Consider the following 27,738-nt stretch of genomic DNA (forward strand, 5'->3'; position numbering starts at 1 on the left):
TACATAGGCTGATCTTAATCCTTTTACATTTTATTCAGAAATCTTTTATCGAAGCTTTCATGTTTCAAAGATGAACATAACACTTGTCAGCTAAGTTTTCAGTAAATTGGCTTTTATTGAGAGTGTACTCTCAATAAAAGCTAATGTTATAATCAATATGCTAGCTACTTTTTTTTTAAGTAATCAACTTGTTTTAAACATTTAACAAGTTTAGATGTTTTTCAGTCTTTTTTTTTTTTATTGGATTACAAATCTTCATTTTAGAGGCAGGAAGCAGGGATTTAGAAAACTTAAATTACCTGCCTATGGCCACTGTGCTTTTCTTTCATCATTACTATCTGTTGTGGGTCAGACTTTGTTTGGTACAAGCCAGATCCCTTGATATGGAGAGAGAGATTCCCCACCCACCCCTCCCACACACACTGTAAGTCACTGGCTCTAGCCATGTGCTTTAAAAGTAAAGGGGGGCATCTGGAGAGATGGCTTAGTAGTTAAAAGCACTAACTGCTCTTCCTGGAGGACCTTGGTTCAATTCCCAGCACCCACATGACATCACATTGCTGTCTATAACTCCGGTTCCAGTCCCACTCTACACAGACATACAATACATGCAGGCAAAACACCAATGCATGTAAAATAAATTAAAATTTAAAAAAAGTGAAGAGGGGATATATTTTGCTATAGAGTAATGATGCTGCAGTTTACATAAAGGTATATATCAGATTTTCTTTTGAAGCAATATTTGGGAATTTGTTGTATTTCTGTCAGAAGATAGAAATGGGTTGTGATAGTTGTGAACACTCAAGGAAAGCAGGCACGTGCTAAATGTCCTAGCATCTGCCAAGCAGTTAAACTGATCTTCCTATCTTTCCAGGCCCCCGAGACTGTGTAGAACTTCAGGCATTGCAGTGTGTTGTCTGTGTACATAGCCTGTGTCTTTCAAGACATTCAGTAGCAACCCTGGCTAGTTGGTTGTCCATCTGCCTTCTCTCTACTCTGTGTTAAGCCTCATTGGTGTATGTAGAGTCAAAGTCATACAGACTTTGAAATCCATCTTAAAAGTGGATATAAAAGTTTACCTGTGCTGTGATTATAGAATAGGCATTATGTTAAGTAATTTTTGAATTAAAACAAAGCCAATCTGCCTATTGCTTCCCAGTCTTTACAGTACAGTTAATCGGTGCAGAGGAAATAGAAATAGAATGTCAGTGATGTTCTCAGTTGTGTGCATGGCTTGGTGGAGGCAAAAGAACCTGTTCTTAGTCTTACAGCCCTGTGTGTTCTGTGCATGCAGTTAAAACCAACAGTTGCATGTTTTCAGACTTAAGTGGTCAGTTTGGACAAGTTGCTTTGGGGAGACCTACACTTTACAGTATGGTAACGGAAACCTATTGATACTTTCTTTTTTACTGTTTTGTAGTTTTTGGTTGTTGTTTTTCGAGACAGAGTTTCTCTGTGTAGCTTTGGAGCCTATCCTGGCACTCGATCTGGAGACCAGATTGGCCTCCAACTCACAGAGATCCGCCTGCCTCTGTCTGCCTAGTGCTGGGATTAAAGGCGTGCGCCACCAACGCCCGGCTCTTTTGTAGTTTTTTTGTTCATTGGTTTTGTTTATATTTTTTCTCTTTCCCTTTGTTCTCTTATAAAATAGGCTTTATTACATTTATTTATTTACTTGTGGTTGTGCACATACATATACTACTGCACACTTATAGAGGAAAGAACAATATGCAAGAGATGGTTTTCCTCTTCTATGTGGTCCCAGGATCAGGTAGTCAGGCTTGATGGCAAGTACCTTTACCAGCTGAGCCATCTCAGCAGCTATTTCTCTCCGTGTGTTTAATGTCTAGACTCTAGATGCTGAACTTGGTTTTTAAAACTCAATGAAATGACTGGGGTGGGGTAGGGGTGGAGGGTGCATGCCCTTAATCCCAGCACTTGGGAGGCAGAGGCAGGTGGATATCTTGAGTTTGAGGCCAGCCTGATATACAGGGAAAGTTCCAAGATAGCCAAGGGGACGAAAAGAACCCTGTCTTGAAAAACCAAGAAAAAATAAAAAGAAAAAATCTAAATGAAACGAAAAGTTACTGCTTGAAATATTTGAAGCATTTTGCTTAAATAGCAAAATTTCTGCAATAAAAACATGTAATAAAATACAAAAATTTAATTTTTATTCATAGACAACTGTGAACATTTTTTAGTGTTTTTCTATATTTTTGCAAAAGCAAGTACTACTTAGTTATTTTGACTGTGATTCAGTCCCTGTGATATATTCATGTTGTTTATGTGCAGGTCTTCTTACAGATAATTGTATATTAATACATTAATATATGTCCATTTGAATTTTGATTAAAAGTGATTAGCCAAATAAATAATGAGGACACTGATCATACCAGAAGTGATTTTTCTAAAAACTGGTTAATCATGGCAGTTTATAGAAACTTAAGGCTCGTTATGAAAGCCTGTGTGACATTAGGTGAGTTTTTGCCATGTGGCATCGTTGTCAATTAAGGCTTTTTATTATCTATAAAGGTTAGTACCTAGGATTTGAAAATATAGGAGACTTTGTCAATTTTTAATATTACTAGGTAAGCATTAACAACAATCCCTGCGGGGCTAGCAGTGGGGTACTAATAAATAACCTTGGCATGAGAAAAGTCTTTGAAAATACTGTTGTTTGGTAAGCATAGTGGTGCACACCTGGGGCAGGAGAATTGCTGTAAATTTGAAGCCAGCCTTGGCTACAGAGTGACATTCTGGTTTGTTTGTTTTAATCTGATAACAACATAGAGGAAAGGGAGATACTATTTGAGAATATGAAGTATAGGACACAGGTTTTCAGAAATGTATTTGCATTTGTCTCTTGCAGAATGTGACAGTGATGACAGCACTGGTGTGAAAGGCACTCCAGTAGAGGAGCTCAGATCCACAGAGGGTAAGAGCTCATCCCTGCCACACATGAGTGTGTGTTGTTGTTGTCGTTGTCGTCTGTAATTTCTTATGCCTTCACTGTCTCCATAGTTCTTCTTTTAAAAGATTTTCTCCTTACGTAAGAAGACTGAAAAGTAAACCTAGACGAGAGCACATTAACACGTTGTGGCCATTTGGCCAAATCCAGTCCAATGCCTAGTTTGCAAATAAAGTGTTAAGAACTGTCTTAGTTGGGTTTTGAGTTCTGTGAAGAGACACCATGATAATGGCAATTCTTGTATTTAATTGGGGCTGGCTTTAATCCATTGTCATCATGGCAGGAAACATGGCGGGACATAGACATAGTGCTGGAGAGGTAGCTGAAAGTTCTATGTCCAGATTGGCAAACAACAGGAAGAGAGTAAAACACTGGGCCTGGCTTGAGTATCTGAGACCTCAAAGCCCACCTACCAGTGATAGACTTCTTCCAACAAGGCCACACCTACTCCAGCAAGGGTACACCTCTTAATAGTGTTACTCCCTATGGAACTGTGGGGCCATTTTCATTCAAACCAGCATAGACGCACACTTTTCTTCCTTCAATGAAAAACTCTTTCCGTCCATAGACTAGAGAGCTGTTTGTGTGATTTGGCCTTGTGCCATTCCTTGTCTAACCTGTTTTTTAATTTTAACTTTTCCATAATAGACTGTTATTTAATAATCAGGAAAGAATAGTAAGTAGATCTAGAAAACACTTCAGATTGCAGTGGTGAAGTTGAAAGGATAGTGGTATCTGTTAATGAAAGGAAAACGGTGTTCAGTTACATTGCATTAGTTAATAGTATTGTGGGCCCTGAGGCAGGCAGAAATGTGGAGGCTGGAAGGTAGGAGAGGAAATGTGGCTAAACACACAGGCGAAACAGCCCAGTAGATTTATTTCCTGAGCATTTAGTTGGTCTCTTAAGAGTCTACTATAGCTGTATGCTGGAGGAGCTTGGGAATTTGAGTTTGGCGGTGGAATTTATTTATTTATTTATTTATTTATTTATTTATTTATTTATTTATTTAATAAACTGGAACTGTGGTCTTTTTTTTTCTTCTTTTCTTTTCTTTTTTTTTTTAGCCAAGTCACAGGCTAACGAAATTGGCAGAAAATCTACAACCCAATTAGAAGCAAATGGCTTGCCCAACAAGTTTTCCCAACATGATCTTTGAGGTCTAAGTCTGTGTTTAGCATTCACATAATGATGAGTTAGGCAGAGAAAAAAATTCAGTTGAATTTATATAAAAAGTAGTGCCAAGTAGTTTACTGGGACCACTGAAAGATAAACACCATTGAGAGGAATCCACATTTTTGCAATCTTTATGCAAAAACCCAAGACTAATTCCAGGAAAAAACCAGTCAAAATTATAAATTTTAACTACCTACATATTGGGATTCTTCAGTTTTGTGGGCTCTGGCTAACCTGGTAATTATGCATTGTGTGCAAGTGAGTATGTTTTAAAACCTCCCCATTTTGTTACTTTTGCAATGTATTGTATAGTTCGGAGATGGAATATTTTTTATGGTTCTTAGTTTGGGGAAAGAATTACTGTTAAAAATTCCAAATAACACGCTGGGGACATAGGTCAGTTAGTTGGTAAAGTGCTTGTCCACTGTGCCACAGAAGACCAGATCTGGTAGGACATGCGTACAATCTGTCGTCAGGTAAGCAGACAGGAGAACCAGACATTTGAGACCATCCTTGACTATCTAGTGATTTGGAAGCTCATGGGGTTACATGAAACCATCTTTCAAAAACCTAACAAATGAGAGGATCCAAAAGAAGATGCCTTAAGCTGTTTACTACATTTGAAGTGACAACATGAAATCCATTCCTAGAACACACAAGGGCCGTGGAAGTGTGGTTTGTTCATCTCTCCTGATGGTGCGTTCTATCTGTGTGTGCATTGAGTCCACGGTGTATCTATCCCTGCAAAGGAACGGATATGGCCTCCCTCCATTCTCCTTTAAGCACCCCCTTTCCTCTACACAATAAGTGGCTCAGATGTCATTTCTAGTTTGTTTTCTGGTTTTATTTTGCTGAGATGGGGTTTCCATATTGTTTAGGCAACCTTGAACTCATAATCTCCTGCCTCAGCCTCCCTATTACTAAGATTACAGGTTTACACTACACACAGCTGAATTTCTTTGAAGCTATGGCTATAGCTACTGTCTGAGAAAGCTTCGACTGTACCGTACCAAGTGTTGTAATTTAAGAAAAGCACCGTGTGAGAGAAAGATGCCATGCAACAGGGTTCAAGCAGAGAGGTTTTTATTAAGAAAAGGGGGGAAAAAAGGGGGGTACTGGCCTCCAGGGACAGGAGCGGCAAGAGAGAGGAAAGGGGCAGAGAGCGAGAGAAAGAGAGGGATGGACAGAGAGAGGGTGAGAAAGACAGACAGGAGGATGGGAGGTGGGCAGGGCCCTTCTAAAAGGGAACAGTGAATGTACACAGGTGGTGCTCTTAGTGGCCACAGCTGAGGACATATCCTGTCAGAATCCCAAGGACAGGCCAGTACAGATGCCTGAATAATACAACACCAAGTACCCTTGAAGTAGTTCTGTCCACATTCTCGTCTCTGCTGAGTTCCCTGATGATAAGATCATGTTTATTTCTTTCCTCCGTCAGAACTTAGCATGGTGTTGGGCATTAAATGATTGCTTGTTGAATAGACATTTAATTTCTTTGTATATTTTGATAGAAGTGATTCAGCTGTGTTTTTTCTCATGCCGTACATGATTCTCAGTGTATTATCTCTTGTTTCTGAAAATATACCTAGGACAGGAATTGCTGAGGTTGAACTTGACGTATTACAATATCGTTTTCTAATGTGATTGTGTCAGTTGTTACTAATTCTATATAATAAGACAGCCTCACTATTGATCATGGAAGTGATTTTTTTGTTTTTGTTTTTGAAACAGAGTCTCACACTGTAGTCTAGGCAAGCTTGGAATTTATTATGTAATCCAGGTCAACTTTGAACCTGCCTCAGTCTCCTGAGTGGGGTATTTGGTGTGAACCACCACACCTAGGTCACTCAGTTCTTTTAATCTTAGTCAAATAATTGTGCAATGGCATTTTTCTGGTGAGGATTTTTTTCCACCTTTTGGAGTTAATTTACTTTTTTAAAAAATCACTAATAGTGTGTATAGTTATTTTGTTGTTGTTTTGTAGTGTGCTTCCTAGGCATACCATCTCTACCCCTCATGAGTAATGTTTGCTAGCTAGATACCTGATGCTCTTTCAAACATCTTTTCTATTGGATTAGTTTGATACTTATGGGTTAAAGATCTCTCCCCCCCACTAGTTTTGTGTATGGCAGATATTTTCTCCCACTCTGTGACCTTGATTGGCCTTTTTTGACATTGAATGGTGCCATGTGGTCTATCTTGTTTTGTTTGTTGTTTTACTTTTCTAAGATCTATTTTATTGTATGTATGTATGTATGTATGTATGTATGTATGTATGTATGTATGTGCACCATGTACATGGCTCATGCTCATGGAAGTCAGAAGAAAGTGTCAGAACCTCTAGAACTGGAGTTGTGGATGGTTGTGAGCCATCATGTGGGTGTTTGGAGCCAAGACCAGGTCCTGAGAGAGTGACAAACACTTCTAACTCTGGAGTCATCTCTCCTGCCTGTTTGTTTTTTCTCAGGACTGCACTGTATGCTCAGGCTGATCTCAAACTCCCAAGCTTCAGTCATCCTATTGTCTTATCCTTTGGAGTGCCATGGTGCCTTTTGATTGATAAAAGTAGTTTGCTTGTTTTTTTTTTTTTATTTTGTTTTTGAGACAAGGTTTCCTGTGTAATCTTGGGTGTACTGGAACAGCTCTATAGACCATGCTGGCCTTGAATCACAGAGATCTACCTGCCTCTGTCTCCCGTGTGCTGGGATTAAAGGCATGTGCCACCACCGCCCAGCAATAAAAGTAGTTGTAATTCAGTTCTATTATTGACCTTTTCCATAATGTTGGGAATTATCCTTACATCATTAATAATACATTTCCTTGCATTGTTTTTTTTTCTGTTACAATTAGCTATATAGTATATCAGTAAATTGTTTTTGTATATTCCTTAAGATAGGGATAAATCTCTATTTTACTACATGGCCTATTAGTTGATTTACCTCCATTTACTGAAAGGAGCATATTTTCCTAGGTTGCCTTTGTTGTAATCAGGTGCCCATATATGCAGTGCGGTTCTAGGTCTGAGGCGGCTCTGCTGTTTTTTGACTCTATATCACTAATATCACACTCTTAAATACTGTAAATTTATATAAAAGTTTATAACCTGTGTTTTTCTAAGTGTCATAGCTTTTCTTGTGTTTAACTCACTTCTTTGAGTTCATCTTAGGTATCTCACTATCCCTGAAGTATAGCTATAACTTAATGCATGGTGTAGACTAGCTTTTTAGTATTTTAAATTGCAGGCAACGTAACAAACCAGAGCTCCCCTTTCAGGAAAATTGTTACAGGTGCCCCTAGTGCTTGTGCATCAAAGTCCAGATGGGAAAAGATGTTGGTGAGAAGTTAGTAAAAGCTGATGAATTGACTCCTAAACACACCCTTCTAGATTTCAGTCTCATTCTGAATGGGAGCATAGAGAAAGACCTGGAAGCCAGGGATGCTTGTCCTGTTCACTGTTGTATTCTCTCCGTGTGCATTGCATGTGTGTACTCGTGTGTGCATGTATGGAAGCCAGGGGTTAACACTCCACTTCTGTTTTGTTGTTGTTGTTGGCAGTGGTGTTTTGGTTTTTTTTTTTTTTTTTTTTTTTTTTTTTTGGTTGGGTTTTTTTGGTTGGTTGGTTGGTTGTTTTTTTTTGTTTTGTTTTTGAGATAGAGTATCTCACTGAATCTGAACTGAGCTTGCCATTTTGGCTGCACTGTCATTCTGTCTCTGCCACCCCAGCGCTGGGGCTACAAAGCTCACACCATCATGCCTAACTTTTACATGTGTTATGGGATCCACTCACAGCCTCATGCCTATGTGACAGGAATATTAACCACTGAATCTTCTCCTATCTCCAGTACTATATTCTTGTCCCTGGCATCTGGTATGAATTTAGCAGACATTTATGACAGGTGTACCCTCACCCCTCTTACTTCTTAGATGTCATGTAGCTGAGAGCTTCATTCTGCCTCAAATGCTACAAATCTAAGGTAATTTTCCCTGAGCCTTACTGAGGTATAGTTAACAAATAGAAAGTAAATTTAACAGCCATTTAGTAGTATTACCTTGCTGTTTCTGTCTCCCTCCCTCCCTCCTTTTTTCCCTTGTGTCATCTTCTCCTTTTGTTTTTCTGAGACAGGATCTCATTGTAGCCTTGGCTAGCCAAGGACTTGCTATGTAGACCAGGCTAGCCCTGAACTCAGAGATCTGCCTATTTTTACCACTCTTTCCCCTCCCCCCACCAGGTGAGTGGTGTCTCACGTAGCCCTTGTTGGTTGCTGGTCTCACAGAGCTCCACCTGCCTTTGCCTGTCGAGTGCTGGTGTTAAAGGCTGGTGCTGCCACATTTGGATTCTGTTTCTTTAAAGATATGTCTGGCTTGGCAAGTACCTCCTAAGCACCCCAAGCAGCCCACTGTTTCGTTTCTTACATGTATCATCCTGAATCTTTTAGGAAGTAAATGACGGTGTTCACTGTGCTGCTAGAGTCTGCTGAGTTTCTACGTCTCTGAACAGAAACAGCTTACATGCCCCTTGGCACACTAAGTTCGTGTGTAAAGGTGACTTGGGGGTCATATCCAGATTCTCATGTTTCAAAATACTCAGATTTTGTCGAGGAACTCCATTGCACTGTACGTTCATCCACTCTGACCCTGCTTCTCGGAAAGAAATGTATTAATAAAACTCAGAAGCAGCACATGATTAGTTGTCTGCTGTGTTTTAAAATTCTGTTTTTTAATGCAGATGTGGAATTAGAAGAAGCTATTAGAAGAAGTCTTGAGGAAATGTAATTAAAGTTATTACCACACAACATCAAGTGGCCTTGAAGAGACTCAGGAAAAGGAATTCTTGATTTTGTTTTCTAAAGGAAACCAGAAATCTACTAGGATAAATGTATCTAAAAACATGTTTTATTCTTTCCTATGTTCGGAATCTTGTATTTGCTTTGTATTTTGTGCTATTGGGTAAAACTGAACGAAAGGAACTGAAAACATACCAATGCAAACATAAATCATATTCTAATAATGGGTGTCACGTTTTTCCAGCTAACTTAGAATTCATGCATTTAGGTTAAAATCCTTTTTTAAAGGGAGAAACGTGTGGAAAGCTCTTGACTGTTGTATGTTTTCCCTGTAGCATTACATCTTTAGTTTATTGTACTGTACAAATGTCTCTAGTTTATTTTTTTAGGAATGAAAATGAATATAAATAAAAGGTGCCATAACTCAGTTTTTTTCCAGAAATTCTGTATGTTGTGTGACCCTAATATATAATATACTTTGAGATCATTGCTTATGATTATTAGAAATGGGTAACGGAAATTGATTATGGAAACAGATTAAAGCCGGCAAGGTTCTGTGTGCTGTAATGCAGCTGTATGTTTTCTCTAATTAGAGCTGCACATTGCTACAATAAAACCATCTTCAAAACAATTAAAATGAAACCTTTTCTATCCCTTTCAGCCTTTTGTATAACTTCAAATATCAATGTACATACATAGAATTACACTTAATATTAGTCTTTTATATATTCATGCAAATCTATTTTTAAAAGTTTTCTGGCTGGGTGGTGGTGACCCGTACCTTTGATCCCAGCACTCAGGAGGCAGAGGCAGGCGAATCTCTGTGAGTTTGAGGCTAGCCTGATCTACAAAACTACATAGAGAAACCCTGTCTCAAAAAAAATCAAAATAAAAAAAGTTTTCTGTTTTTTCTTTTGTATATATACTTTTCAAAAACTAATGTTGAAGCTCTAGTATACTGAGGAGTAATCCTTCACTCTTAAAAAATTCAGTTTCATATTGACTGTCTTTATTTTAGTTATTCATTGAGTTACATCTGGTATGATATATTTAGTTTTAAGTATTGAAGCTCCATTGTGAGTAAAAACCTTTTATCAGTGGAAGAATAAGAATCTCATATTATCTTGATATATATGCTTCATGTTATTTGGGCAGAAATGTCATACAAAGTTTTCAAGTTGTAATTTGTCAATATTAAAAATATTTCTCTTTCTGGGCATAGTGGCACACACCTTTGGTCTCAACACTTTTGAGGCCAACCTGGTCTACACTATGAGTTCCAGGACCACCAGAGCTACATAGTGAGACCCTGTCTTAAAAAAATAAACAAAACAAACAAATTTCTCTAGCTGGCCACAACAGTGATTCCAACACTGAGAAGTCTAAGGCAATAAGACCACCCTATGGCTGTTGGACCCAAAAGTGCAGTCCAACCTTGGGAGACGAACCCCACAGAGTCACTCACAGGACACAAGTTCGATGCAAAAACAAAAGGATTTTATTCCAACTCGTTGGGGTCGTTCCCTGGGAAGAGAACAGCCCCGAGTTTCCAAAGCAGGCTTTTTGGTCACTAGGCAGGAGTATGACAACATATTGATTGGCTATATAACATACATGAGTCATTTACTTATTGGTTGGGAACTGAACTTACAATTTTGCCTACCAGGGGTTTGGAATCTTATTTTGGTTTTTACAGCTGTAAGGCCATGGGACAGTTAGTGGTTTTTCTGGGAACAGAGTGACTTATACTTATTTTCAAAACTTGGGTGCTCTGGAGCAGGGTAACCCATAACAATTTTTAGAAATCAGACAATTGTTGAAGATAATAGAAACTAGTAATAATAACAATTTCCAGAGACTGGTCATCATGACCACTATTTCATGTGTTCTTTGTCCCAGAGCTGTGTATGGCCAGAGTGATTTTCAAATACATGCTGATGGGTATCAGGCTAGGCTTGAGTTGGGGTCTTTCACCGTGAGATTGTGCCTCAAAAGACTAAAACACAAATTTCTAAATAAGACATTTTTCTTTTTTTGTTAAGACAAAAAAATGTGGCTTGAATACTGGATAGTTTAATATGAAATAGCATTTCTGGTGTTTTCAATCCATACTAAAAATCATTTTTTTAAATGTCACTTTTTGAGCTGAGTATGTTGTGTCTTGGTCCTTTTCTGGGATACGTAGGGCAGAGCTTATATCCCAGGTGCTGCTTTAAAAGCAGTGTGTCTCCTCTCTGCCTACACTCTTGTTTTGGTTTTGATTTTTTGTTTGTTTTTCAGAGTGTCTAACCATTTTCCTTAAAGCTATCCTGGAGGAGCTAGTGAGCACCTAGAAGGGCCTCCAGCTGTCACTGTCTTCTACTTTGTGAGTGTTGGGATTCTGGGGGGGAATGTTTTACTTTTTTGGCTCTTTGGGGGGCCCAATACCCAGCTTCAAAATAAATCACACATGGAGGCTTATTATTCTTAGTTATTTATACTCTCTGCCTGCCAGCTCCACCTATTCTTGCTCTTGCCTTGCTACTGGCCATCCATCTCTTCATTAGACCAATCGGGTATGTTAGGCAGGCAAACTAAAACAGCTTCACAGAGTTAAGCAAATGCAGCATCAGCAAAAGTCAAACACCTTAAAGTAATATTCCCCAATACAGAGGTTTGCCACTATGCCTTTCTTTTTTAAGTAGATATTATAGCTTGAGAATTTGGTATTTATATTGCAAAATCAATCAGACTGTGCTTTATTTTTCTTTTGCTTTTGTTTTCAAGAAGCTGTCACTATGCAGCCCAGGCTGCTTTGACATTTTTATGTTAAAGTGTCAAGCAAGGCTATATAAAAGGCAGTCCTCATGTTGATCTTAAACACATTTGCAGGACCTTGCTAAACAACAAGAAAGACAACCTTGAAAGTAGCTATGCAGATCTGGAACAAGAAGAAACATTTGCATTTCTTTGCCAGAAATTCCACAGAAATTCTACATCCAAGCATGGTGTACCCTGATAGTCTGTTAAGGAGCTTTTGTGTTAAGTGTGTGGCTCAGTGTTTGCCTAGTGTGCCTAAGATCAGGGATTCACTCCCAGCACCTCCTATAGCATTCATACAGCAGCCGAACCTTTTGGTTTGACAGGAAAGGGATAGTTCCCTGAGGCTCTTAGGAAGAGGTAACAGTGTTCTTTAATGTGTTAACATCATTACTCACTAAATGATTTTAAAACATTATAAAACTGCTTCATAATTTGAATTTAGACAGGAATCATTAATAATAAAGTTGTAGATTATTATCTCAAGTATATTTCTAATATTGATAACAGGGTTTTTTTTTTTTTTTTCATTTCATTGTTAATTCACTTGTTCACAAAGTATTGTGGATCTACCAAGTGACAGCAGCTGCTCAAAGTACATGAGATGGGACAGTGATCCTAAGAGCTCCGGTCCCTCTACTGCTCAGACATGGAGAGTGGGCTATATGGAGAGAGTATTGGGTAACAAGCAGATAGGTAAAACTGTACCTATTGGGGATAATGTAGTAAGTATAGAAGCAGTGAGAATGATGCCGGATTCAGGGTGGGTTGCAGCACTGGGGATCATCAAATCTGGGGCAGCATCCATGCTAGGCAAACACTCTCTACCACTTAGCTCTCCCCAACCCTAGAATTACTTCTTTTTTTGAGCCAGCATCTTGCTGTGTAGCCTAGGTTAGTCTCCAATCCAGGTCCTCCTGGTCAGCCTTATGCTTGATGGGATTACAGATGTGCGCCCACTCCGCTCAGCTCAGGCTTGATATTTTTAACAGTGGTCAGGAAAAATTTCACTGGTAAGTGAACTTAAGCCAAGATTCAAAGAAGGCAAAGGAATCAGCCATGCAAAAAAATGTACAAGGTGGCCCCTGACTTGTGGTTTGATTTAGGATTTTGCAAAAGTGACACACACTTAAGAGAAATGGTGCTTCTTTTGTTTGCTCTGTGGTGAGCCACAGGAGGTTCCTGAGGGTTTGGTACAATCTACTGTGCTTAAATACTGTATTAAGAATTCCCAAGAGATGTCCGGGCGTTGGTGGTGCACGCCTTTAATCCCAGCACTCGGGAGGCAGAGGCAGGTGGATCCCTGTGAGTTCGAGACCAGCCTGGTCTATAAGAGCTAGTTCCAGGACAGTCTCCAAAGCCACAGAGAAACCCTGTTTCGAAAAACCAAAAAAAAAAAATTCCCAAGAGAGGCAAGATAGATGCCGAGGGAGCGGATGGGGCTTTGCAGTCACCCAGGGAAGACTGGCCAGGTGATGGTGGGATTGGAAGAGTCAAGATATATTCTGAAAGTAGAATTGGGACTTACTAATGGGTTGGGTCCAGGATATGAGTGAAAGTCCAGAGTGATTCTAGTCTAGAACCCTGAAAATTACCAAACCTGTAACAAAATGTTCTGTTGGTTGTGAAACCAAAATAAGCACAGCCAAGATGAAAACTACAAAGGTTTGCAACCTGTACTGGGTAGGAAGGAAGAGCATGGGAGCCATTACCAAAGCAAAGCTCTCCACAAACTCCACAAGCACTGGGGATTTCGTTCAGAGAGTCTATAGTCATATGGGAGGAGCCTGGCCATTCAGAAGCACACTCTCTCTAAAGAGTTCACACATCTTTAGACAGGAACACACATGTAGTCTGAAAATGCCTCTGTGTGTGCCCAACTGGTGACACAAAATTAAAATAAAATGGTTACTTTGAAGATATCTGCTATATTAGTTCCTTTTGCTGGGATAAAACACCATGACCAAGGCAACTTATAAATCATTTAAGCCCCGCGGTGGTGGCACTTGCCTTTGATCCCAGTACTCAGGAGGCAGAGGCAGGCAGATCTCTGTGAGTTCCAGACCAGCCTGGTCTACAGAGGGAGTTCCAGGACAGGTTCCAAAGCTACAGAAAAACCCTGTCTCAAAAAACAAAGCAAAACATCATTTAATTGGGCTCAGCTACAGAGGGTCAGAGTCACGATGGCATCAAGGACAGGTTCTGAGCACTCATCTGGAACCCAAGGAGGAGGCAGAGACACACTGGGAATGGCTAGTCTTCTGCAACATGCCCAGAGTGACATACTTCCTCCAGCAAGACCACACATAATCGTTCCCAAACAGCCAACTGAGGACCAGATGCCAGAGAGCATAAGACACTGAATCCATGACATCTGCCTTGTTTAGTTGCTAACCTAGGACAAAGGCAGATGCTATACCACCGAGCTACGTCTACAGCCCCTTATACTTTTTGAGATTTTTAGCTCTTGGCAAAGCAACCCCGCCTGGCCTTTGAACTCACTCTGGCCCGAGAGACACAATCCTTTATCAACATCCAGATGAGCTGGCATTAGACCTGAGATGAGCGCAAGCTTCGATTTTTCAAGACATTCACAAAACGTTCAAATTTCACATTTGTGTCATGAAATGACAATGTTTAATGAAGCCAGATAACCTACTGTTCCTTATTATGTAAAATGAGTTGGGGATGGGGCGGGTGGTGATGGTGGTGGAGGACCTGGAAGCCAGCTGTGCTTAAGGGACTTGACTCTGTTAAGTCATCAAATGGCTTTGAGTTCTGATTCAAGGTTGTAAATCCAAGTTTCTCATTTTCTGTGCACCGAGAGGACAAAACACAACTCTAACCAGACATGGCTTTGTATTTCAACCCTACTCCACCTCTTAGTGACCTCTGCAGGAGCCTATTGAATATTATTCACGGAGGATTTCAATAAGTTGGGTGTGAAAGTAATAACCTTTCATTAGAAAGGCGAGACAGTATAAATGCACTTGGCTTTTCCTTATTTGGAGCACAGTGTTGCCCAGGCTCTCCCTGTCCTCTTAGGAGCCTGCCTGGTAACCCGGCAGGTCGGGCAAGTAGAGACTGCCCCTAAGGCGCACTCAATTGTCTTAACGCTACACCAGGGGATCTTTTCTCCCACGTCACGGGCCGCACGATTTTGTCCCTGCTGTGAATTGTGGGTGTTGGGACAAACATCAGAAGCCATCGGCGAGCCGGCAGCCCGGTGGGAGGCTGGCGACGGGCACCGGGACAGGGTCCCCCACCCGAGTGCTGGCGGCTGCGCCCGCGCCTGCCCTTGTTTGGCCGCGCGGCCTCGGGGGCGGTGCCGTCCGCGTCAGCGGCGCCCGCGGTGACGGCGACGTGCGGCCCGCGCCACTGCTGCCCGCGGACGCCCCGGACCCCCGGAGCTCATGGCCCAGGCGAAGATCAGCGCCAAGGCCCACGAGGGTCGCTTCTGTCGCTCCTCGTCCATGGCAGACCGCTCCAGTCGCCTGCTGGAGAGCCTGGACCAGCTGGAGCTCAGGTGAGGGCGGGCGGGCGGGTGAGCGTGCAGGCGGGGGCGCCTCGGGTGGGCTCCACTCCCCGGGCGAGCGCGCGCGGCCTGCCCAACTTCCAGAACCTTGTGTGTGGTCCCCGCTGCCTCTAACTTCCACGTTTCCAGTAATGCTCTTTGGAGGGAGGCAGCAGCTTAGTGGGGTCTCTCCCTCCCACCTTCCCATTGTAGTAAGTTTCTTTGCCCCAAACCACTTCATAGTAACACAAGAGTAAGGAAAATTCCAGACTGCACCTCCCGCGACCAGCGAGAATTAGACCCACGAGTGGCCGTTGTGGGTGGCAAAGTTGGATGCGTTCTTTCATTTTCTTAACCACGTGCAATGCCCTCCGCATTCGGTCTGTATCTGTTGTGCATTTAGAAGATACTGATGACACCTAGGAAGTGCCAGCCACAGGCCTGAAAAGGTACGAGTCACACTCTGCCTGAGATTCTATCGCAGGATCGGTGTTGTAGTAAAATTTCTAAATAGTAAATACTAGCAAATGCTGTAAATACTTTGTTGCCTACAGCAATTTGAGATCTTACCTATCTGGTTAATGTCTCCGAAGTTGTGCAAGTCTTGATTGTGTGCAGGTGTTGTTCCATGAAAATCTTATCAAGGCACCCTGGGTCTTCTGGAACTGCGAACATTTTGTTCCCTAGTTTTCTCCAGGTTCTGCATAAGCAAAAGAATATGAGCAAAATCATAAGAGTCTTGTGTGCCTAATCTCCTTCCATTCGTCCACCAAACAAACAAACGGGAGGATGTTTGCACAGAAAACTACCACAAGCAGCATTGTTACAAATGAGGCATTTGTTATTATTACTATTAGGAGCAGAGATCCAGACGGTGAGAAATTTTTTTCACAATTTCCTGAGTAGCCACAAGAGAAGCCTTAACCATACAGTCCCCAGCCCGGAGTGAGACAAAGGGACCTCAGCTTTCAAGCCCTTCTGAGGAGAGGGAATGCTTCCCTCTACAAAGTAGGCACTGAACTTGGACAGTATATTCTCAACTGCTCAGATTTTTTTCTCCTTGAAAGGGTTTAGGAAGTTGTTACTCTTCTTTAGCTGAGTCACTGTCCTGAAACCTGAATTAATGCCTCCCTAGTGCTGGGTAGGGGGGTGGAGGGGGTTCCTGAAAGCCTTGGGTTTGGTGTTGCAGTCTAATGTTTGGTTAATGTAAAAGGAATTCTGACTGTTGCACATATGTGATTAATTGATACTTTAACTATTTGCTGAGAGGGAGAGTTTAATGTGTGTTTAATGGCTCAAGGCATGGGGCTCCTTTTTAGAAGCCACTTTGACACAGGGCACTGCACTATTAAAAATTTAGACTTTTAGCTGGGCAGTGGTGGCACACACCTCTAATCCCAGCACTCGGGAGGTAGAAGCAGGTGGATATCTGTGAATTTGAGGCCAGCCTGGTCTACACAGTGAGTTCCAGGACTGGCTTCATAGTTACTGAGAAACCCTGTCTTAAAAAAAAACAAAATAAAACAAAACAAAATTTTTAAATATGGATGATAGAGGAAAGATGAAGCTTGTGTGATTTCCCGATACTAGCTTCCTTGTATACAAATATTAGCAAGGCTGTGGATTTGGTGCTGTAAAACCCTGGTTTGTAGATAGTATGCATTTTCCAGTCAGTTGTGTGGATTCTATTGACAGTGGAAGTCACTTTTTCTTCTGAAACTGAAACCACATCAAAGGCTTTATATCCTGGAGGCTGAACTGACCTCTGGGATTGCCTAAAATGCTTTAAAATGTTCAGCCCTGTTTTACAAGCTGTTAGTGGATTGTCGTTCGTTTCTATTAGTTTATAATATTAACTACACTATCTGACATTAAAAAAAATATTTTCTACTACAGCTCCTCTAAAGAGGTAACCCTGTCCTTTCTTGATTTTTGCGACCAGTTCTATGGGATTCTGCGCCCTTCGTGGCTAGATGGCTTACTTATTACTTTTTAATGTTTATCCTAGTTTATAAATAATACATGTTAGCATCTATCTGCATGCTAGGCCTCATGCCTCTGTGGGAGTTACCATTATCTGTATTCTACAGATGAGAAATTGAAGCTCAGATATAAACGACATGCCTCAAGTTGCAGCCAAGAGCTGTGGACTCCACGTTTGAACACAGGAAGAGGGGCTGCTCAGATCAAACACCATGTGTCTTAGTGTTGAATATATCATTTTTCAAACTGTCCAGTTGGCATAAGAACGTGCTTTTACTAAAAGAAAAATCAATTTAGCATTTAATTGAGTAAATATTGAGCACCCAGTACGTGCCAAGTATTGAGTAGCTTCTAGAAGCTGTGGGTGATAAAGCAGCTGGGTCTCGGGGATTGGCAGAGGAGGAATGAATGATAGGTAGGACTGGGAGGTCGGCTGTCCGTACACTTCCCAAATGGTCCCATAGGGAGTAGTTCTTTCCAGTCCACCCAGGCAGGAAATGATGTTGTCGCCAGGGCCAAGGAAATGCACTGTCCGCTGCTTTGGTTTCTTACTGCTTAAGGTTCCTGTCAGGATGTCCCAGTGTCCCAGGACTCACAAAGCAAGTCGACACCATATTTAATTGGAGTAATAGTCTGTAATTTAAAAGAACACTTTTCATATACCTTGTAATTTGAAACTTCTATAACCCTTGAGGAGGAGGAAGCTGTTATTATCTCTTTCAGCTGTGAGAGCAGTGGGTTGCAAAGGAGCTTAGTTGATAGGATGCTTGTCTAGCAGGTTCAGAACCCTACGTTTGATACCTGGCTTCAGAAAGCCAGCATGGTGGTGCATGCCTATAGTCCCAGTCCTAGAGACAAGAGGATCAGAAGTTCAAGGTCATCCTGGGCTATACAGTGAGTTCTGGGCCAGCCTGGAATACATGAGACCTGTCTGGATGGGGGGGGAGGAGAAACTGAGGGACTAGGTACCTTGTCTTAATCTATTGTACTGGTGAGTCATTCTGACTGTGAATGAGTGCTACATTTTGGTGAAGGAGAGAACCTTGCTGTCCTGACAGTATCAGGAATTGCAGCAGATGCCATGGTCTCACATGGAGCCTCGTCTGTGAGTTTAAGATCTTGTTTTAGAAAAAGTTCCTTTCTCATAAATCCACTGATGTGAACGTTTGCCAGTTCCCTGTTCATAGAAGCATACATTTTTGTTAACAAATGAGAGTGTGGCCGTGAGTAAGTCTAGAATAACCACCGTGAATCTCCTGCAGCTGATGTCATGCATAGCGTTTGACTCATGCCAAAGTTTTCAGCCGGTGCTGTCATTCTGGTTTGCTTTGTTCGGTCACGGCCAGGTCTCCTTATCCTTGGTGTCCTGGGTGAGGACATTTTGGTGAAGTCAGCAGTAGTTCCTCACACAGCATGGGTGGTAGCTCCGGAGTTGTCACTTTTGTGAGCTGCTGTCTGGTGACACCTGTCTGCACCTGCCCTTCTACCAGTTTGCCCTTGCTGCAGGCTTATGAGATGCCGGGAGGCTGGGGACCAAGTGAGGATGCTGCAGTTTTGTGTGCATGGAAATTCTCCCTACAGTCTCTTTGCCAGAGCCCGCTCAGAGTGCAGCTTGCCAGAGGTGCCGCCCAGTCAGCGGGGCTGTGAGATGCCTCCTTTCCCAATTTGGACATGTAGCTGCTCCCTGGATCCCAGTCCCCACAGAAATGCCCCTTGATGACAAGAGAAGAATCATCACATGTGTTTATCAAGACTGGATGTTTATATCTGTCTATCTACTTAAGAAACTAATAGGAAGGGAGGCAGACAGTATATAAGGTTCAGTCACTAACCTCAGACTAATGGAAAAGCTACATAGACAAAATTCTGTGAATTGAGTTTAAGTACAGCAATAAAACAGTGCAAACATAATTTAAACAAGCTGAGTAGTGAGGAATGCTGGCCTAGTGCACATGAAACCCTAGGTTCCATCGCCAGTACAGATAAACCAGGCATCGTCTATGTCTGTAACACCAGCACTCAGGAGGTAGAAGTGGAAAGGTCAGAAGCTCAAGTGGATTCCAAGCTAGCCTGGGATACATGAGGTCCTGTCTCAGAGGGAAGAGGGTGGGGGTAAGACCAATGAACAGTGCTGTCCTGCCTTCTTTTAAAGTCAGCTTGAAACAAGCTAGGGCCATTTGGGAAGAATGACTCTCAACTGAGAAAATGCCTCCATAAGATCAAGCTGTAGGCAAGAAAGCCTTTTTTGGGCAGTGGTTCTCAACGTTCCTAATGCTGTGTAACCCTTTAATACAGTTCCTCATGTTGTGGTGACCCCCAACCAGAAAATTATTATCGTTGCTACGTCATAACTATAATTTTGCTGCTTTTATGAATTGTAATGTGTTTTCCGATGGTCTTGGGCAACTCCTGTGAAAGGGTTGTTTGACCCCCCCCCCAGCCCCAAGGGGTTGAGAACCACTGCTTTGGGATATTTTGTTTTCTTTTTTATAATTAGTGATTGGTGTAGAAGAAGCCATCCATTGTGGGTGGCACCATGCCTGGGCTGGAGTTCTTTCTATAAGAAAGACTGAGCAAGCCATGAGGGAGCCAGCCAGTAAGCAACATTTTTGTAGCCTCTGAATCAGCTTCTACCTCCAGGTTCCGTCCTGTTTGAGCACACGGACTGCATTCAGTGGTGCACTGTGATGTGGAAGAGTCAGAAAAATAAACCCTTTCCTCCCCAGGTCACTCTTGCTCATGCTGATCTGTCACAGCAATAGACACCATGACTAAGACAAGTGCCAAGGAAGGTACTCATTTCCTTAAGGAAAAGGAAGAGGGAAGCTGTGAACAGTCCCTGCCCAAGGGAAACAGAATTTTTTAAAATACCCTAAATATCAGGAAGAATGTTGGAGGAAGAAAGAACAGAAAATGAAAGGCCCACGATAAATGTAGAAATATATGTAGACATGTATATCGCTCTGGCAATTTCTACTATGCATAAAGAACTTTCAGGGGAAGGAAGATCCCCCATCAGTCAATATCATTCTCTCTCTCTCTCTCTCTCTCTCTCTCTCTCTCTCTCTCTCTCTCTCTCTGAGATCAAACTCAAGGCTTTATAAATCTAAGCACATCCTGGACCTCAAAGCTACATCCCTGGCTCAAATAGCTTCTTTATACACAGAGCTGTTTTCCCCTAGGACGTTTCCTTTTTAATCTGTTTCATTAACCCCACAAACTAAGGGCTGCACCTGAGTACTGTAATGAAGCCCTTTTAGAACAGCATCCATCCCTCAGTCATATTTAATACAAGTGCAAGTGCTAAAATGTAATCCCGTCGTTCTGAGTCTGTGCATCATCTCTCTAAACACTGGAGTCATAATTAGAGTTTCTAATTATAAACATTTCACATCTTGCCAGCTGGGCCTCTTTCTTACCTACTGGGCTCTCATTTATCTGCAGGAGGCCACTACTGTAATACAGTGGGCTTAGAAGGAGCTTGTTGCCCTACCAATATTTTGTCTTGTTTGGTTTGTGGCCAGATTTGTACATACAATTCTTGGCTGCTCGTACTGGCTCTTTAGAGACGTGCTATAAGTGAACCACCCCAAAGTGCTATTTTGGGGTTTGACAGGTGGGTGACATGTGGATGGGTTGAGAATGGGAGGTCACGGGTTGATGTGTGCTAATAAAAGGTTGGTGAGATTGTTCCCTCTCTGGCCACTTCCACTAGTGATCTGGGTTGGAACGCCTGCCTGTGGCCTCATGTTCTGGGGTCATCTACAAAAGCTGGGACTGTAGTCACTGTAACCTATACGAAAGTGACCTAGAAATAGAAAACTTAAATATGTGAGACATTTTTCTCCTGCTTTTCATGATTCAGCAACCTAGTTTTCAATAGCAGGGGTTGCTTGTTCATTAACTGTGTGTGTGTGTGTGTGTGTGTGTGTGTGTGTGTGTGTGTGTGTGTGTGCGCAGTTGGTGGAGGTGGTGGATGAAGTGTTCAGTGGTATGTATGATCAGGGTTTTACACCAAAATTTTAAAGAGGCCTTCCCTTTAAATTTGGGAAAAAGCAAAAATCCCATCACTCTACTGTCTAATATAGTACCCAAAGACATTAATCAGTCCTGTAAAGAAAAAACAATGGGTGAAAAAGAGACAGAAATTCTTTTTTCCCCCAGACAGTATGATCATTAACTCATAAGAAATGATAGAAGTGACTTTATTTATTTATTTATTTATTTATTTACTTATTTATTTTGAGACAGGTTTTCTCTCTGTGTAGCTTTGGAGGCTGTCTTGGAGCTAGCTCCGTAGACCAGGCTGGTCTTGAACTCACAGAGATCTGCCCTGCCTCTGCCTCCTGAGTGCTGGGATTAAAGGCAAGTGCCACCACTGCCCAGCTGACCATTAAAATTTAATACAGTCAAAGTTTCCATTTGTAAGCTGAGCTTATAAAGACAGCATGTCTCAAGCCAGTAATAATTGACTAGAAATATAATTAAAATGATCTGCAGCAATATCCACCAGGTTTCTGGGACACTCAGAAATCCACAAGCCTACTGTGAAGAATATTTCAAAGCTAATAAAGACTATATAAGGGGCTGGAGTGATGGCTCAGCGGTTAAGAGCACTGGCTGCTCTTCCAGAGGACCCAGGTTCAATTCCCAGCACCCACATGGCAGCTGACAATTGTCTGTAACTCAAGTTCCAGGGAATCTGACACCCTCACACCAATGTACATAAAATTAAATAAATTTTAAAAAAAGAATATATAAAACTGAAGTAAACAAAGAGATGTAAATTAAACCACACTGTCAAAAGGATGCCAAATTCCCCCATTTTTTTTTTAAAGAACTCAAACTTATACCACTTATATAGAGGAATAAAGGTATACAAATATCTACATTACCATTGCCTTTATAGAAGATTTTGGAGGAGGCTGATCACTGCACGGTATGAAGCCTATGTTGCTGTAAAGCAGTGTGGGTGAGGGCAGCCAGCATACCAACGGGGAGAGATCTCAAAGGTGCATTTCCTGTAGGTAACATGGGAGTTAGTGTAAAGAAAGAAGGAAAGTGGCTGTTGGGTTATTGCCTAACACCAAAGTGTATTCTAGTGGACTAAAGACACAAATACCAGGGAGGTAAACGTTTACATAAGAATATGGGAAAATATTATGACCAGCATGTGAGAGAAGCACTTAAAACTTCAAGAGGATAAGCCACAAGAAAGTAATCACGTCAAAGTGATCTCCTATCACTCAGGAGTCAGGAGCAGGAAAGCCAGCTGGGTTACATCGTGAAACCCTGTCTCAAAAATACAAGATGAGGGGCTGGAGAGACGGCACAGTGGTTAAGAGCCCTGGATGCTAGGGTAGAGGATGGGAGTTGGTTCCCAGCACCCATCATAACCATCTGTAACTCCAGCAGTAACCGGGGCCTCAAGGCCCTCCACTCCTCTGTGGGTACCAGGCACATACATAATGCAGCTAAAATACTCAGGCACGTAGACCAACAACAAACACGCAGGTGATCCCAGTGCTTGAGGCTGAAACAGCACAGGGCACCCTGGGTACCAGACTTAGTGTACGTTTACCTTGGGGGGCTGGGCAGGTATCTGTTCAGTGAGGGCCACCCTGAACAAAGCTCACAGGAAAAAAAGGTTTCCATGTCGGCGGCCAATAAGGAGTTAATGTCTTGAGCATGTAGACCCCATCCAAGTCACTGAAGTGAGAAGTGAACGTGGGTGACCATCTCCGCATGATAAGACTGAAGAGAACACAGGACACAGGGTGCAGCACCAGGTGGTTCTGGAGAGGAAGGTGAAAAAGAAGTGGATACAAGTTTAAAATGCAAATATACAAACACAGCCATAGATGAACATGGCCTCTAAAGTTGCCCTGGGCAAGGAAACAGGAACTCAACAAGCAGAGGAGCCAGAGGGAGTGAGTGACTCGTGCTTGCTGCCCCACCGGAATCAGGAGGATTGCTGCAAGTTCTAGGCCCACCTTTGGAACCCTGTCTCAGAAAACAAGACAAAAACACCCTTTAGAAAAAAAATGTTTAAGTAATGCTTTTTTTCCCCGCGTGAGACAGTGTTTCTTTGTATAGCTCTGACTGTCCTGGAACTTCCTCTGTAGACCAGGCTGGCCCCAAACTCAGAGATTCACCTGCTTCTGCCTCCTGAGTGCTGGGATTAAAGGCGTGCACCACCATGCCCAGCAATGTATTTTTGCAGTAATGTGTTTTTTTGCAAATCTTTCTTACTTTTCTTTAAACTAGAACTGACTTAGATGGCAGCTGAGGGACATTACTAGGAAGGGCCCTGTCGCTGTAACTGTTGTGCCCACACCGATGCAAATGCAGGTTTATTAAATTGTCCTACCTCAGGAGGGACCACGTCTAGCAAGCTGACACAGCAGCCTCCAGAGAGGGTGAAGTTCCCTGTCTACTGCTAGGTTTTAAAGACAAAAGTTACAGGATTACATCAGTAGGTACGGGTTGGTTTCTGATTGGTTGACATTTGGGAACAATCAGGAAAATTTCTCAAAGTCATATTTTGGCATGAAATACCTGTGTGCCAGGTATTCTCTTTGGTCAGTGCTGAGAGGGAACATTCTGTGGTTTCTATGGCTTTGTCTTGTTACTTGCAGGTGACCTGTTGTTCATAGATACTAATAGTTTTCAGAACTGTATCCTGGAGGTTTTGGTTTCCCCTGGAGTTTCTTTTGTGGCCAAACAGTTCCCAGGAACCAAGTACCTTGGAGGCTGGGGTTTGGGGGGGGGGTTTCTGGAGTTTCTTTGTGTTCAGTTTTGGCCCTAGGCTCTGGGAAGCCAGAGGATCTGGAGTTTCCTTGTGTTACAGGCCTATGTGTCTTTTCTGTAGCCTGTCATGGCTGCTAAAGCAGGGGGCTGAGTGAGGGTCTGGTCCCTTCATTCCTAGAAGTGAAGCCTTTTAGTTTATTTAGTTTACCCCTTTCAGTAACAACTGTTTTGTTTGCCAATTCACACAGGGTTGAAGCTTTGAGAGATGCAGCGACTGCTGTTGAACAAGAGAAAGAAATCCTCCTGGAGATGATCCACAGTATCCAGAACAGCCAGGACATGAGGCAGATTAGTGACGGTGAGAAATGTTGCCCCGAGCGAGTCCATGATGAATGGGAGTCAGCACTTGCCTGCCTTTGGGTGTGTGTACCCCAATTCAACATTAACAGCAGCTGGAGAGCAGCTGCAGCTGGTGGAGGTCATTGTTTTGGTGAGCTCCCCACCCCCACGCTAGCCTGCGGGGCAGGCAAGAAGTATGGCATGCAGCCTACCTCAGGACCACAGCACTTTACAAGGTCCTGGGCTGCGGGGAAGTAAAAGCAGAGGAACAAAGTGGAGGTGGAGACTTGGGATGGTCTGAGGTGTGATGGGCTAAGGAACTAACGTAAAATGCACTGCTGTGCTCATCTGAGGAGTATGGCAGCCTAGGAAGAATGGATCACTGAATGCAGTGGGCTGGAATGCTGGGGAGATAAGCAGCTGGACCCAGAGTGCCGTCCATCCACCATGGGTCCTGCCTAGTCCTTCACCATCATGACAAAGGATTAATGTTTTAGGGAGCTCTGGACCTGGAAAAGAAAGGAGTTGTTGATGGTTCTGTGTAAACCTTGAAATGTTACCAAAGCCCGTGGCCACCACAACTTCCTGTCACTGGCCAAGACTTGAACCTAGGGCCAGCTTGAGTATGTCTGCAGGGGAGAAGACCAGGGCTGGCTTGGGAGCCCACTGGTCCTCCGTTGTCACTGCTACTTCTTGGCCGAAAGTGTGCAGTGTATTCTGACAGACATGTGCATCCTATCGAGCCCCCACCCTGCCCCACCTCCAGCCCTAGCCACCCTCCTAGCTAAATTTTGCTTGCTTTGAGTTTATGATTTCCATCCCAGCTGTAGGTGCCTCTGCCAAATGTGTGGACATACAGACTTGGGAATGACAGCTGGTCCTTACTGTGTAGACAGACTTCCAGGGAAAGGCATTCTGTAACCTAGCTCCGTCATCCAGCACGTCATCTGTTAATCCTACATGCTATGGTAGTTTTGGCGTTTACCTTTAAAAATTCACAGCAGTGTTTACACAAAATAAAGGTAGCCACAAGTGCATGCCTTGGCATTGCTGATGTGACAGGTTTCTGTCTCCAACTGACTGATGTTTCATGTTTAGGAGAAAGAGAGGAATTAAACCTGACTGCAAACCGCCTGATGGGCCGAACCCTCACTGTCGAGGTCTCAGTGGAAACAATCCGAAATCCCCAGCAGGAGGAATCCTTGAAGCACGCCACGAAGATTATAGACGAGGTGGTCAGTAAGTTCCTGGATGATGTGGGAACTGCCAAGAGCCACCTAATGTCCCTCTACAGCGCGTGTTCGTCTGAGGTGCCGCCTGGGCCAGTGGACCAGAAATTTCAATCGATAGTGATCGGTTGTGCTCTTGAAGATCAGAAGAAAATCAAGAGACGGCTGGAGACACTGCTGAGGAACATTGACAACTCCGACAAGGCCATCAAACTACTAGAGCACTCTAAAGGAGCCGGTCCCAAAACTCTGCAGAACATGGACGGCAAATTTAATTAGCCCTCAAACCCACGGGCCCTTACAAACGCTGTTGAAAAAAAAAAAAAAGAAAGAAAGAAAAAGAAAAACCACTATTTTAAATAACTAGTTCTTTATGTTGGGCATAACCACTTACACCGCATCCTGATAACTGTTTCAGATGAGGAAGTATCCCAGTGTCAGCAGACACACGACACTTAAAAACCACAAGTATTTCAGTCGCCTCCCAAGAAGTTTTGAACAGCATTCCTGTCTTGCACTGGGCTCCAGCTCTGTATGTTTAACCTCTGAAGATGCACACATAGTATGTGGGGAAATAAATAAAGGGCAAATGCAGCACTGCTCTTTCCTTGATTTCAGTACAGGCGCATCCAGCCCCTGGAGCAAGGTAGTCACACCACAGTGTGAGCAGAGCACCTAGCCCCTGCAGCAATGCTCACACCACAGTGTGAACAGCACCCAGCCTCTGGCAGTGCACTCACACCACAGTGTGAACAGGGCACACAGTCCTTGGTGCAGTGCACTCACACCACGGTGTAAACAGGGCATCCAGCCCCTGGAGCAGTGTAGTCAAACCATGGTGTGAACAGGCACCCAGCTCCTAGAGCAGTGTTGTCACACCACAGTGTGAACAGCACCCAGCCCCTAGAGCAGTGTTTGTTTTCACACCACAGTGTGAACAGCACCCAAGCCTCTGGCAGTATACGCACACCATAGAGTGACCAGAATACCCAGTCCCTGGAGCAGTGTGTTCACAACAGTGTGAATGAAGCACCCACCCAATACCTGGAGCGGTGTGTTCACACCAGTGTGATGGAGCATCCAGCACCTGGAACAGTGTATTTCTACCACACAGTGTGCCTAGAAGGATAAAAGGAAAGACATCAGAACCTCACCCTGCATGTTCTCAATTTTTGGGCCATCTGTTTTATGCATCTCATGACATGTTTTTTATGTGTGTGGAAGCATGACATAAAATGTGAGGAAACCGCTTCATTTTACCATGGTGAAGGTCCGTATCCACCAGGCTGCAGCAGCCTCTCTTCAGTGTGGGTGCAGATGAGCTGCCCTGACGTTACCAAGTGTGCAGTGGGAGCCTAGAATAATGACCCAGTAGTCACTTCTCTGTGGACATGTGGGTGGTTTCAACTTGTTTCTATGACTACAGCATATTTATGTCCTTGGAGCTTTTTTCTGTTCTTGGTCTTCTTTGTATAAAATTCCATTAATGGGTTCATTGGGCCAAGAGATATATACATTTTCACGGCCTAAAAACATATTTCTAAATTTTTATAAGTTTTATCAGTTTGTACTGCCTTCAGTAATTAAAAGAATCCATTTCACCGAACTCTAGCACTGGGCTTTGCTTTTCTCCCATTAGACACAAAGCCCCTTAATTAATCAGCACCTGGTTTGCCGAGAAAGCTGGCCAGCAGGCCATCTTCCTGTGACTAAAAGCAGCAATGGAACACTATTTACTAAAAGTAAATAGTGCTGGTGGCACACTGACTTCTCAGTAACAACCACTCTGAAGTAAATCGCCTCCAACAGTTTTTATTAGGACGGAGACATTTTCCATACCAAAAACCAAAGATCTATATGGATTGTAATCTCTCAGTACAGACGTTACTGAGCTGAACCTTCTATGCCAAAATGCTATGCCAGACTCTGTGGACCCAGCCGGGGCAAAGCATCTGCCCGCAGACTTAGCCTGCTACCAGGCTCACTGTCACCATATTTTCTGTCACCAGCTTCGTTTTTGTTTGTTTGAGACAGGGTTTCTCTGTGTAGGCTTGGCTGTCCCGGAACTTACTCTGTAGACCAGGCTGGCCTTGAACTCACAGAGATCTGCCTGCCTCTGCCTCCCCAGTGCCAGGATCAAAGGCGTGTGCCACCACTTCCTGGCCTGTGGCAGCTTCTTAAACTTAAGAAGTACACAA

General features: G+C 42.9%; 2 protein-coding genes across 4 annotated transcripts in view; both read left to right on the forward strand.

The window, feature by feature from the left end:
• Znf451 (zinc finger protein 451) overlaps nucleotides 1-9,563 on the forward strand; it is a 61,174-nt gene extending 51,611 nt beyond the window's left edge. For 2 of the 3 annotated variants that reach the window (XM_035453501.1, XM_027386926.2), the window contains 2 exons: nucleotides 2,870-2,935; nucleotides 8,869-9,563. In XM_035453501.1, coding sequence (XP_035309392.1) covers nucleotides 2,870-2,935; nucleotides 8,869-8,915 — 113 coding nt within the window. In that variant the 3' untranslated portion in view covers nucleotides 8,916-9,563. Of the gene's footprint in view, nucleotides 1-2,869; nucleotides 2,936-8,578; nucleotides 8,827-8,868 lie in introns of those variants that run through there. The other variant, XM_027386927.2, reaches the window with a different exon arrangement.
• Nucleotides 9,564-15,067: 5,504 nt separating this feature from the next.
• On the forward strand, nucleotides 15,068-27,146 carry Bag2 (BAG cochaperone 2). Its single transcript, XM_027386930.2, has 3 exons — nucleotides 15,068-15,251; nucleotides 24,221-24,330; nucleotides 25,410-27,146. Exons 1-3 carry the CDS (start codon nucleotides 15,139-15,141, stop codon nucleotides 25,817-25,819), a joined length of 633 nt encoding a protein of 210 aa, XP_027242731.1. The 5' UTR covers nucleotides 15,068-15,138; the 3' UTR covers nucleotides 25,820-27,146.
• Nucleotides 27,147-27,738: the final 592 nt, after the last annotated feature.

The sequence above is a fragment of the Cricetulus griseus genome (assembly GCF_003668045.3).
Source record: "Cricetulus griseus strain 17A/GY chromosome 1 unlocalized genomic scaffold, alternate assembly CriGri-PICRH-1.0 chr1_1, whole genome shotgun sequence".
NCBI lineage: Eukaryota > Metazoa > Chordata > Mammalia > Rodentia > Cricetidae > Cricetulus > Cricetulus griseus.